General features: G+C 35.5%; 1 protein-coding gene across 1 annotated transcript in view; it reads right to left on the reverse strand.

The window, feature by feature from the left end:
- Positions 1-13432, reverse strand: part of LOC107711297 (adenylate cyclase type 2-like) — a 54573-nt gene that overhangs the window by 23565 nt on the left and 17576 nt on the right. The window contains exons 4-6 of the mRNA XM_016516267.1: positions 13149-13275; positions 4661-4698; positions 431-579 (exon numbers count right to left, since the gene is read on the reverse strand). Of these exons, the coding sequence (XP_016371753.1) occupies positions 431-579; positions 4661-4698; positions 13149-13275 (314 nt within the window). The remainder of the gene's footprint in view (positions 1-430; positions 580-4660; positions 4699-13148; positions 13276-13432) is intronic.

Raw genomic sequence — 13432 nt, forward strand, 5'->3', positions numbered from 1 at the left:
ACATATTCTTTTGTTATTTAAAAACTGTTGCTTTAATTATCTAAAACAAAACTGAAAATCATAAAGAAGACCTTTGTCTCAAAATATATGCATTAATTTGAGCGATTCTCATTTGCTACTTAAATCTACAACATTTTAAAAAACATAAAATATTAGATCAAGTAAGCACAGAATCAACTTTGCACTGCTGCGTGCGATCGCGTCAAGGATCAGACAAAAATACACATGCATCTTGAAAAGCGGGTGTTTTGGAAAGTGCTACGTCACATTTTTGTGCCATCTAGTGGTTTAGATGAAAATAATATCAAAGGCGCCTTTTACCCCGGGGTGCCTTTAGCCCCGTTGTACTCTATGTATATACTTTCTAGGCTGCCTAAAATAATTCAGCTGAGTGCACGGAATTCACTAGTATGTGTGATACAAGTCCTACCTTACATTGGTGTGTCTTTGTACGTAGAGGTTGTGGAAGTTGTTGGCGTTTTCCGCCTGCCCAAAGTTAGGCCCCTTCAGTCTCTGAATGATCTCTGCCTTCATCACCCTCGCAATGTGTGCGGGCAGCAGGGACAGCAAAAGACGCTCCTATTGGTTGAAAAGAGAGGCTAATCAGCATATTAGAAAGATTTCTGAAGGATCATGTGACACTGAAGACTAGAGTAATAATGCTGAAAATTCAGCTTTGCATCACAGAATAAATTACATTTTAAAGTATATTCAAATATTTTAAACTGTAATAATATTTCACAATATTATTGTTTTAGTGTATTTGTATTCAAATAAATGCAGTGAGTATAAGAGACTCTTTTAAAAATATTACACACACACATATACATAGTGACATTGAAGACTCGGGAGACTCGTGAGGATCCATATGCAGAGGGTTTTAACGGGGCAGACCAACTGAGGACAACTGAGGGACTCATACGCGACCATTACAAAAGGTTCAAATGCTCACTGATGCTCCATATGCATTAAGAGCCAGGAGTTGTAAACCTGAACTTTGAATTTGAAGATAAGGGATATACCTAAGAATAACCAAAGAATTATGTGGGACCTGAAGGATTTTTCTGAAGAACAGCTGACAGTTTAACTGTTCAGGACAAACAATGGATTCATGAACAACTATCACAAAAAAAACAAAAAACAAACAGCTGTGGATCATCCAGGTAACAACACAGCATTAAGAATCAAGCGTACGTAAACTTTTGAAAATGGTAATTTTTATATATTCAAGTATTATTTTCTTTTGTGGACTATATGTAAACGTCTTTTATGTGAAATATCTTATTCAGGTAAGTACTAACTTAAAAATCCCTCTTACTTTGGTAAAATAATTAACAAGATACTGCAAAATGTATGTAAAATTTTGACCACAACTGTGGTATATATACAGTAATATATATATATATATATATATATATACACACACACAGTAGGCCTATATATTCACAAATGGTGGATGGCTGGTAGAATGACAGACAGAAAATAAAATAAAAATAACCAAGGTGGATGAACAGATTGAATCATAGCAGTGTAACTAACAGATGTATCCTGTCTCTAATAAACTTAAAAAAAAAAAAAAAAACCCTGATTGTAAAAGAAACATATGTGATTCAACTAAAGAACATATGTAGACGTTATTTGCTCAGATGCTGTTCTGAATTTAAATAGCTGAAATCTATGAAGCTTTACACACCATGTATATATTTTTTAACCATGTTAATTCTAGAGATCTTATCAACCAGGCTGATTAAATGACCAATATTTGGCCTTTTTGTATATTTTTGGCATAAATCGAGAGCTGTGCACAGTTGTTTGGTTAACAGAAGCGGTCAGCATGATCCATGAAAAATGAACACGTTTTATTTGAATTGTTGCGAATAAATTTTGTACTTTATCAGCCATCAGCCACCCTGTTCTTTAGATATCGCATTGGCTTTGACCATGTGGAATCCCATATTGGTCAACCACTAATTAAGTCAATTTTTAACCCTGGGTTAAGTAATGCATCACACTGGAAAGAGGGTTAGCACAGGGTTACAGTGAACAAATAACCCAAAGAAAATTAAGAACAATGTGAAATATGGAACAGGATTGTGTTTGAGGTTTGAAAAGCCCAATCAATTCTCTTTTTTTTTTATCCCATCACTTTTCACCATTTCCTTTGTTTTCCTCTCAGTGACCACCCTGCTTAATGAAGGTCAAATAAAAGAAAACAAAATAATGGGGTGTGTGTCAAGTAAAAAAGAATTTTGCTTCTAGACTTTACAGTTCAAAAGTTATTAGCAGAAATATGAGTGCAAATTTGGCCTATTGGTGGCGCTAGAGAGTTTGAGATAGAGACTCCAAATTTGCTATGGTTAATATAGAGACTGTCCTCTATCAGTGTGCCAAATTTCATAACTTTTCCACAAGTGATTCTATGGGCTGCCATAGACTCCCAGAGCGGAAGAAGAAGAAGAAGAAAACATGGATACAATAGGTGCCTAAGCACCTTAGGTGCTTGGTCCCTAACAAGGGCCAGAGCAAGTAATTTATATAGTTTCAAAATTTTTATATTCATAAGTAAACTATCTGCAAAATCAAATACTAGTTACACTTGCGCGGATATTCCGTATCATAGCAGCCAAAGCGTCTCAACTGAAAAAAACGCTGTGCCTCAGAAGCGCTCTCAAACACTAACACTCCAGCACCTGGCATTTTCAGCTGGCTAAAAACGCTTTGGTGGAGATACAGTGTTGCTCGGTGGTTGCTTCCTGATTAAAGTCAACAGAGCCCACCTTCAAGTCTCCATGATATTTGGTTTTAGGGGTTTTTAATCCACAAACTATTTTGTCTCTGAATATTTCAGAGACAAAAAAGGGTCTTCTAATAAGTATTTAAAAATGTTAAAACACAAACTCCCAGAAAAAAGGGTACTTAATTTTCACCCTTTCAAAAGGTAAAATTTAGGTACCAACATGTACTTTTAAAATACTAATATGTACCTTTAAAGTACTAGTATATACTATTTAGGGGTAAAAAGGTACAAAGATGCATTTTTTAGGTTAGTACCTTTTTTTCTGAGAGTGTAAGCTGTCAAAGTTTACATTAACTTGAGATTTAAAAAAAAAATTTTTACATTCACCAATTTTTTTAATTAAAAAACATTACTATATTTGGGCCGGATACTTTTTTTTTTTGAAAGAAATTGATACATTTATTTAGCAAGGACACATTAAACACCAATAAAGACTCTTACAGTATAATGTTACAAAAACATTTCTAAGATTTCTATTTTAAATAAATGTTGTTCTTTTGAGCATTCTACACAGCAAGGAATCCTGAAAAATGCAAATACAAAAATGTTTTCCAAAAAAATGTTAATTAGCACAACTCTTTTCAGCATTGTTTATAATAAGAAATGTTTCTTGAGCAGCAGATCAGCATATCAGAATGATTTCTGAAGGATCATGTGACACTGAAGACTGGAGTAACGATGCTGAAAATTCAGCTTTGATCACATGAATAAATTACATTTTAAAATATATTCAAACAGAAATCATCTGTTTTAAATCCTAGTAATATTTTACAATATTACAGTTTTACTTTATTTTTAATAAAATAAATGCTGCCTTGGTGAGCATAAGATACTTCTTTCAAAACATTTTTTAAAATATATATTATATACTATATATATACTGTATATTTAAAGATAAAAATGTATGGTATCATTCATATAACACAGAGTAACAATTCGGTTTAGGGGTTTGCAAATCCTGTGCTGTGCTTTTTCAAACCTGAACTCTTCATCACAAAATATATTTTTAAAGGTAATATTTCATTCACCCTTCAAATGTATAATGAGGCATATCCGTAATTAGGCTGATGGTCTGTGCTGAACTACTGTTCTGATTGGAATGACCAGCCAGTGTGCAGCCCTGCAGGAGCTAAATGAAGGAAACGTGCCAGCATGTTTTACAATATGTCAAGAACCGACAGCTGATGAACTGACTGAAGCGCTCGGTTCTCACAGCACACACAACATACATACACGATTCAATCACACCGAGCAGTGAGTGAGTGAAGCATTGTCTTTGCCCTGTGCTCCGTAATTGTTCTGCCAGGAAAGCCAAAAAAAACAAAAAACAACTCTGATAACATTCATAGAGTAATGGAGCCGAGGGCATGTGCTCGAGCAGGGTGATATTTCATCGAGTGAGAGTGATAATTCCTGATGGAGCGGAAGTGCCGCCAGTGATCTGCCTTTATCTCACCGCTCATATTTCACTCACTCAGCCATCGCCACGGAGATACACTTTATCATTATTTCACACAAAACAGCAATAAGCACAACTAACCCAGGCAAGCAAGAGGCCTTGTACACACTTCCGCCCCACCCGTATCCAACAGGAAACACAGCGCTGGGGGGAAACAAAGCTATTTTGGGACAATGTAACTCTCGGCCCCCTCCGCCTTCGGATATTAGCCTCCTATTGTGGTGATATAATGATCTCTTCGATACAGCTGCAGGAATGACTCACGCTCAAGCCTATCCGATACCTCCCCAAACGAGGCCTACATTAACTTCCTGTTCCCTGAAGGACCGGGCACCACGCAGTTCAGAGCTGTTTATCCGTTCTTTGAAAGCAACAGGCAATCGGTGCATCCCTCTCGGTCGTACCTGCTGATGCTTCTCGAATTCCAGTTCATCAAAAAATCCTGCAAAAATCCACAAAATTATTTAATATTAGATAAACTCTTTTCAACACCGATAACATTGCTAATGATTTCTGAAGGATGAAGACTGGAGTAATGATGCTGAAAATTCAGCTTTGCATCACAGGAATAAATTACATTTTAAAATCTGAAATAGTTCTTCTAAATTGTAATAGTTTTTCACAATATTACTTTTTTTTTACTGTAGTGTGTGTATATATATATTAACGACACGCACACACACACAATTTTCTTTTTTTTTGTTGATTTATGATATATAGATTACGAGATATAATATTGTTTGCATTCAATATATCAATATTATTATTATCAATATTATCATAAATTTAACAAAACAGGCGACCCCAATAACATTTCTCTGAAAAAGTATCACACAATGTCAACTGTAATCATATTGTGTCAAACATGTTATTGAAATAAAAATGTAAATAAATAATTTCAATAATAATTTGATAGTACAGTAATAAAAAGGGGTGTGTGATAAATTTGTTATGAAAATAATGCAACAATGCAATAAATCTTAAAACACTCTTCTTTAAACAAAAAATAATTTTATGTTTATTACTAAATTTTATGTCAATATATTACATTTCTTTTGATTTCGGGGTGAAAATAAACCTTAATTGATAACTAAATTAAATTCAATAATAAAGTTCTCAGAAACCTTAATTCCAAGCAAGTGTTTATAAATGATCAGACTGGTAATGGATATGTTAAATATTTAGTACTGAATTAATGTGTAATCAATACAGCATTGGCATACAGAATAAAACATGTAATGAATGCACTAAATTGCCTCGTAGGTACAGGAAGACATTAGTGTCAGACCACAGACACTTCAGGAAAATATGCACAGCAAGCCAAATGGCTTTTGACTGAGTTTCATATGGCAGAGGTAAGCCCATTAGCGCAAGATAGAATCAGTATAAGGATCCAGAGAGGGATGTGCCTCTACATTGATTTGAAAGATATTGATCTTCAGGAAAAGTGAATTCAGTCCAGCCCATGAAAAGCTTTCAGCAGCCTCTTATTATGTCAGTCTGAACAAATGTCAGCGCAGTACCGAATATGGTGCTCTTATCTTTCACAAATGGAGAGCAGGATGTGTTGGATAATTGGGTTTAATTGCAATAACTGAAACTGTAGACACAATAAGGCATGAGAAATTTCGAATCCTACAATAATGAAGATTTGGCTCATGAATATCAGTTCTGTCTGGAATGTTCAAGATGATTAACAACAATACCATGATGTAAAGATAATAAAAAATATTTTTATAATGTAAATAAATGTAAAAAAATCAACAAATAAATTTAAAAAGGCTTCATTTTCTTTAAGTAAAATTTCATTTTGGCTTGATGTAAATATGTAATTTAATTATATTTCATAAATAAATAAATATAAGACAGGCTTCTTTTTAAATAAAATTTGATTTTGATGTAAATTATGTAAATATCTCATTTAATTATATTTTATAATTTAAATAAGTAAATAAGGAAGCACGCAAGCAAACAAACAGATAAATATAACACGTGCTTAATTTTTAAGTCAAATTTAATTTCGTGAATATATCATTTAATTATATTTTACAGTTCAAATAAATGAATATATATATATAAATAAATAAACAAACAAACAAGCAAACAAATAAATATAAAACAGACTTCTTTTTAAATAAAATTTGATTTTGATGTAAATTATGTAAATATCTAATTTAATTATATTTTATAATTTAAATAAATAAATAAGGAAGCAAGCAAGCAAGCAAACAAACAAACAGATAAAAATACAACTTGCTTAATTTTTAAGTCAAATTAAATTTTGTGAATATATCATTTAATTATATTTTACAGTTCAAATAAATATTAATTAGGTTTATGGTAGGTTGTGATGTCATGGATAAATAAGTTTGATACCATGAACCACGAAAAACTAGTCTTGTAGTATTTTTTGTACATAATGTTTGTTTTTTACTCTGCTCATGTACTTAGTGTATTACTGTATTAGCATTTTTTTTTTTACAAAAGAGACTGAGGGGCAAGTCGAAATCATTTTCTGTTGTAATCGACAGTATACCATAAATGCTGCCAATAAAACATCATTTGCATCTGAGCGCGGGAAAATTTCTTTAATTTGCCCCATTTATGTGGTCAATCTAGTCTGAGCCTCTTTAAGATTTATCAAATTTGCACCTTCTCCATGGCAACCTCCACACATGCGTCTGAGTTCAGCGATGGAGTAAGCACAAACCAGTTAGAACAGACAGGGTTTTTAAGGTTCACCCCAGACTGTGCAAAGGCCTCTGTCATTTTAATTAGAATACAACCTCCAGCTAATATCACTCAATGACATTATTAGCAGATTAAACATCATCCCCTGCAGGCAATTACACAACACTCTCCATCAATTAGGAACACAGTCAACAAACAGCTCCTCAACAACCCCTCAACTCATCTCAAGGTACATTGTTTGGCTTCCAGAAATTGATCATGACCAATCGAACATTAACTTGACAGACCACAGGAGAAGCGCTGTTTGCCTTGAAACACTGTCTGGCTGTGTCTATACTGAAGACAGCTGTGACTTCATCAGAAACAGAAAAATGCTTTAAACAGGCTTCTAATGCAATGTAATGTAGTGTTAAATAATCTAAAACAAATATTTAATGATTTATTGCATATTGTATATATGCATATTAGTTCTGGTTTATCAATTTGATTGGTTGACATTGATTATAACATCATAAATAAAGAGCTGGTGAAAGCTTGTCTTTTCTCTTACTCCGACTGGGGTTCCTCTCTCCAGCGAGAGGGAAAATAAAAAATCTGGAGTGGATCTGCAATGGAGTGATTGGTATATGCTTTGAGCATGGAAGGGAAATTGCTCCACTTACATCGTGTGTTCCAGACCGGATTTTAAAATGTGTGTTGCTCGGTGAGTAACATGGGAAATATTGGTGCTTTTTCAACTAAACTTTTGGACTAAAAACAACTCATAAAACTTATTCATTTGTCCACAAACAATGTTCAACAGTGTATGTACATATATATTTAGATTCTCTCAAGTAAAGACAATTTGCACCAGTGTCATTTCCTGCACACCTCAAATTATCTATTGCATTGAGTTTAATAGCATTGGGAGATGGAAATGAAGGTAGTAATTCAGCACTCATTTATTTTTTATTTATAATGTCATTTATTTTTACCTTTTCGTGAATAACTGACTGACTTCTTTGTCTGACTAGGGCTTAATTTCTTCCAAATTATAATTCATCCCAAAACAAACAAACAAAAGAAAAAAAATATATATATTTTTTTAATTCTATGTGCTTTTAAATTTTTTTGTATTTTTTTTTATATTTATATTTAGGCTTTTTATTTTTATTTAAGTTTTAGTTTGAGTAATTTTGCTACTTCAATGTAAATTCATTTTTATTTACAGATGTTATAAATTTATTTGTACTATTTATTTCAGTTTTCCACCTAATTGTCACGCCCCTGGACTCTTTGTGTTGTGTTTTCCCTCCCCAGGTGTGCCGTGTTCCCTTTAATTATTTTTCTCAGTGTTTTTCTTTCCGTTGTGTCCCCATGGATCTCTTCACTTGCCCCGAATTCCTCCTCCTCCTGCTGGAGCAGGGAGACAAAGCTCTCGAGGACCATACCAAACTGTTCCTGTTGGTCACGAACATCACCAGCTATCCGGACGACGCGCTCCGCTCTTTTTATGATGCCAGCCTGAACGCCGAGTCTGTCTGTCTATCTATATGAAAATGGCATTTTTACAATATTTAATGTATACAACATGTGATACAATTAAACACAACTAAATATTTTCACACATTTTGGAAAATGTTAAAAATTTACAGCTTGATTGGAAATGGCACCGCTCACAAGTAGGGATGCAGCGATTAACCGGTTTCACAATTAACCGCGCTATATTTTTTTTACCATGTTTCCAGTTTTCTGCCTCCGGTCCAAAAGAAATGTAAAGAATGCAGTACAAACTGAAAGCACTATATACTTTTGTGATCTATTTTCATTAGTTATTTTCAAAAGGGAAATACTGACATGGATGTTTACAGAGCAGAGGTCACCTTTTTAATTCCAATTGGAGAGATAGACTTTAGTTTGTCTTTATTATTATTATTATTATTTTGTGCTGTATTATTGGTTACGGTGTTATTTCTCTTTCTAAAGGCAGCAATAAATAACACTTTATTATCTAAAGAGTGTCCATGTGATTTTATACATTAATAATTTTGTGAAATGAATAAATGCATAATAATCGTCATAACCGTGAAACCGTGATTATTCCTCAGACAATAATCGTACCAACAAAATCTATAATCGTTGCATCCCTACTCACAAGTGATATTAACCAAATTCAGCATGTTGTCTCTCTCTCTCTCTCTCTCTCTCTCAAGCATATGCTATTTAAGGGCTGGTCTACCTGCCATGAGACACACCTGTATCTCACTGGGAGAGTTTTATAGGACAGGTCCTTCGAGAGCAGCTTTAACAAGTTATTCTTCTGGCTGTAATCACTGAGCGGGAGGAAGAGGGCAGTCATAAAAGTAAACGAGCACAGAGCTGGGTCTGCGGGGAACCATAGCATAATTACAAAAGACTGGCATCTGACATCATCTCTACAACTCTGACCCAGACAGATGTGACCCTGTTTTCAACTTTATTTTTTTAGCCTCTGATTAACACAAGACCTTCGTTTGCCGAGTACGTCAGCGGTAAATGTCCTGAAAGTGACTTACGAAGCCTTTAAAGCCTCTAACAAACAAGGCATGACCCACAGCTCTCGAGAGCACCTAACATAAAGAGGTCGTAACGCTTCTAATGAGAGCGCAGAAAGCTTGATTAACTGCGAGTGCTGAATGTGAAGGGTCGTTATCGTTAAGGTTGGTTTTAATGAAGCTCTATACTGTTGGAGAACAGCGTGGAGGACTGACCGCGGTGAAAGTGTTTACCGTGCCTAAAGAGGATTATTTTTAAGGTTTTTAAATTGGACCGGACAACAAGCTTATAATAACAATCTACGCCCTTCCGCTACTGGGTTCTTGAACCTAATGCTGCTGCCTCTTGAACACAACCTGACAGACAGTATTTTTGTGTTCCTGTGGACCATGTGACTAGAGTGTTGCCTTGGTTACATGCACTGTGTTTAGGTCTGGTCTTAAAAACATATCTGCTTGAGATCTGCTTAGGAAAATAATTAAAAAAAAAGGTTCTGGAAAATCAATAGAAAGGTAGGCATGAATTATTATTTAGAGTTATGTAAGACTCTTTAGTATAGTAACAGAACAAAAAGCAGTGCAAGGAAGTGCACTCTGTGTACCTGTCATGTATTTATGTAGGCTAGCTAAAGAGAGAGATATAGTGAAAATATATATAGGCGAGACTGGGGCAAGTTGTCACACCTTTTACTCCAGTGAATATTTCTCAGGAATGTTTAATATTTAAAGGTGAGCGTTTGCATAGACACCTTATAGTCTTGACTAAAAAAAAGCTATTCAACATTTTCACAGTTATTGCCTAGGAAAGAAAGGTACAATTAATCAACACACACTGACCTTTTGTGACAACATGCAAATGAGTTCCAATAGCTGGACATGCAGTCATGCTACATGAAGCAAGTTGTCATAACTGGAACCTGGTATTTATTGATTTGAGAAGACATTGTTTTTATTTTTTTATTTTTTTTAATATGAAATGCTAAATGAAGTTGGTTATTCACTTGTATTTCAGCAAAATTAAACAGTATAATAATTATAAAACACAATAATATATTAAAAACAGGAAAAAATTTCACATTTACATTTATTCATTTGGCAGACGCTTTTATCCAAAGCGACTTACAGTTGAGAAATAAACTGCACTTGTGAACTTACATGATGCATTTTCAACGGGACACTTACAGTTTTTAAAACAGTGTTGTACAGAGCTTTATTTACACTTTTTTCCCCCTCATTACTTTGCACTTTAAAATACATGTCTAAATATAAGTTTCACGAGTTCACACTTACATATAATGAACCGAATAAAGGTTATGGTCCATACTATTTGTAACAGATGACAGAATTGATTAATTGTGGTACTCCTAATTAAGAGATAAGAAGTAGTTGCAAATGCTTCACAAAATACACACACCTAAATGTACTTTATGTTCTACGACCAAATTATGTGTAATATCTAATATAATTCTGCACTTTAAAGTTTTCCTCAAATTCTGATCTTTGGCATTTTTCAGTCCTGTCGCTTACAAACGCTCTAGTAAGTTTTAGGCCGTTTCTCAATACCAAGTACTCAAAGTTTGGACTTGCGTCCTTGGTAGTTTAGACTTGGCAAGTTCGACTCGGGAGTGTGAACTCCTGAGGACGGGAGGACGCAAGTCCAGTAATTCTGCAAATGGAACAGCAGCGTACTTGATAACGTCACTCAGCTCGCCTTGGCTACTCCGGTTATCCTCACTGTTTGTATATTTACAATAAAACAGAAATATGATATCAAACACCAATGCCTCTTTTCGTTTTCATTTAAACATTAATAGCCACAAAAATGTGGCTGTTAGTTTGAACACCTTTACTGTGTGTATACTTATAACAAAACGAAAAGTAAAATACAACCCTCTTTTCGTGTTCATTTTACAAATATAAAGCATATTAATATGCGGTTCAGCCAATATGTACATATATAGTCTGATTATCTTAACTGTGTGTATAAAAAATATGAAATATGACATAAAACACAACCCTGCCTCTTTTTGTTAAATGTCCGTTTTAATGAACAATAACAGCCATTATACAAGTATAAGTATAAAGTAGCCTATGAGAGGCTTATATACGTAATAGGAAATAAAGACAAAAGCAAACAATTCAGTCAAACGGATGCTACATCAGCGATGTACTATGGTAAAGTTAAATAAATATTGTGACGAGCGTCCCGAAGCTTCATCAGCGTCGCCCTGGAAACAAGCAAGGCACACCTGGCCGTCCTCATCATAGGCTGATCGGTCACAGCTGCAGCTCATCAGGCGGCGGCCACATAAGCCACGCAAGCCCTGCCATCTGGGAGACTTCTCCATGAGACTGAGCACTAACTCGCCCTCTCATTTTTCCCACAGACAGCAGCGTGTGACCGACCAGCCCCACAGGAGCACTGCACGGACCCTCTGTACTGGGAAGACGGAAGAGAGCACTCACGGCACCGGAGCACCTACCTGGACCTTTCTCCCTATCACCCACCACACCAATAAATCCACCCTCCGGGGTATTGATTGAGATTACTTGTCGTGTGATTCTTCACCCCGTTACAATATAAAAAGTTATGAAACTTTTATGTGCTCAGCCAAAACGATATGACCAGGAACAAATAATAGATTCATGAGACCAAACACTGCCTGTTAGATATACCTAAAACGAATTATATCTCATGTTTAACCACTACAGAGACATCCGAGCTAGCAGCAAATGTCAGAATGACTAGCCGCGGTAAGGCTGCTCTCGGTGAGATACATGAGCACTGATCGCCTGGAGCTCAAATCTCAGAAATCAGCGAAGCAAATTTTCAAATAGGCATCTATATCTTAATAAATAAACTGAAGATTTGAGTTTTAAACAACTACATTCTCGCCTGAACAACTAACAAAACTGCATTTCATGACACAATAACAGCAGTATTTTGAAAATTAACGCTGGCTGGTTGGTGCGAAATGCATTGTGGGATACCTGGCTGCCTCAAGTTCGCACAAGTCACCTCTTGATGCATCCTCAATAAAAGGGGCAGAGCAAGAACACATCCGGGGATTTGAACTGTACTTGGCTAGATGTGAACTTTGAATTGGAACAGTACTTGCGCAATGACTGATGATGTACCACAAGTCATTGTTTGAGAAACGGCTTTAGTTTGTGTTTTGCTGGCTCTTCTTTATCCACTGATCTCAGATTTTAAACTGAAACCAAGTGGCATGGAGGCATTAAGTTTGTTTGCTAACTGCTGCTGCCTCATAACGAAGTTGTTCATATTTTGTTTCATTCCTTTTCATGTATGTTTGTTTTTTCATTTCACTTGACTGCTTGATCTGACATTTTATTTGTCCACTTAAACTCATTCTGCATTAAACATACTACATTTAGAAACAAATGAACTTAATTCAATATATATTCTCTGCCAACTCTCCATCCCAATGCTACAGTGTTTAAAGAGAAGAAGATCAGGACCAAATGACACAGATCTGAAACAGCCAACCTTGTAGAATTACACTGGATGGATCATTTTTGCCCGTTATTTCTGAAAGGAAATGTGTCATTTAAGTGGGAAGGCCATATGATGAGCAAAACAGCCAGGCTGACAGTGGAGGATTCTGGGAAGTGTGCCCTCTCAAGACAGCAAAGCCATATATAGGTCATGGCGAAACACCATTACCCCTGACAACCCCTGCAGGAAACATCCTTCCACATTCACTCGCTCTCTCTGACTCACATTCTCGAACATATTCTCGTGCCTCAGACAACTTTTTATAGGACAAACTCTTTGGTCTCTTTGTGTCATTCTGGTGCTCAAAGACTGTCGCTGTTTATTCTTAGATTCTAGCTGTTCCTTTCTCTGCCCACACGATTTCAGTGAACGAAATCAACTGGAATGGTACCCACACACACACACACACACACACACACACACGCACACGCACACACACACACACACACACG

The sequence above is a fragment of the Sinocyclocheilus rhinocerous genome, unplaced genomic scaffold, assembly GCF_001515625.1.
Source record: "Sinocyclocheilus rhinocerous isolate Xijiao unplaced genomic scaffold, SAMN03320098_v1.1 scaffold86, whole genome shotgun sequence".
Taxonomy (NCBI): Eukaryota; Metazoa; Chordata; class Actinopteri; order Cypriniformes; family Cyprinidae; genus Sinocyclocheilus; species Sinocyclocheilus rhinocerous.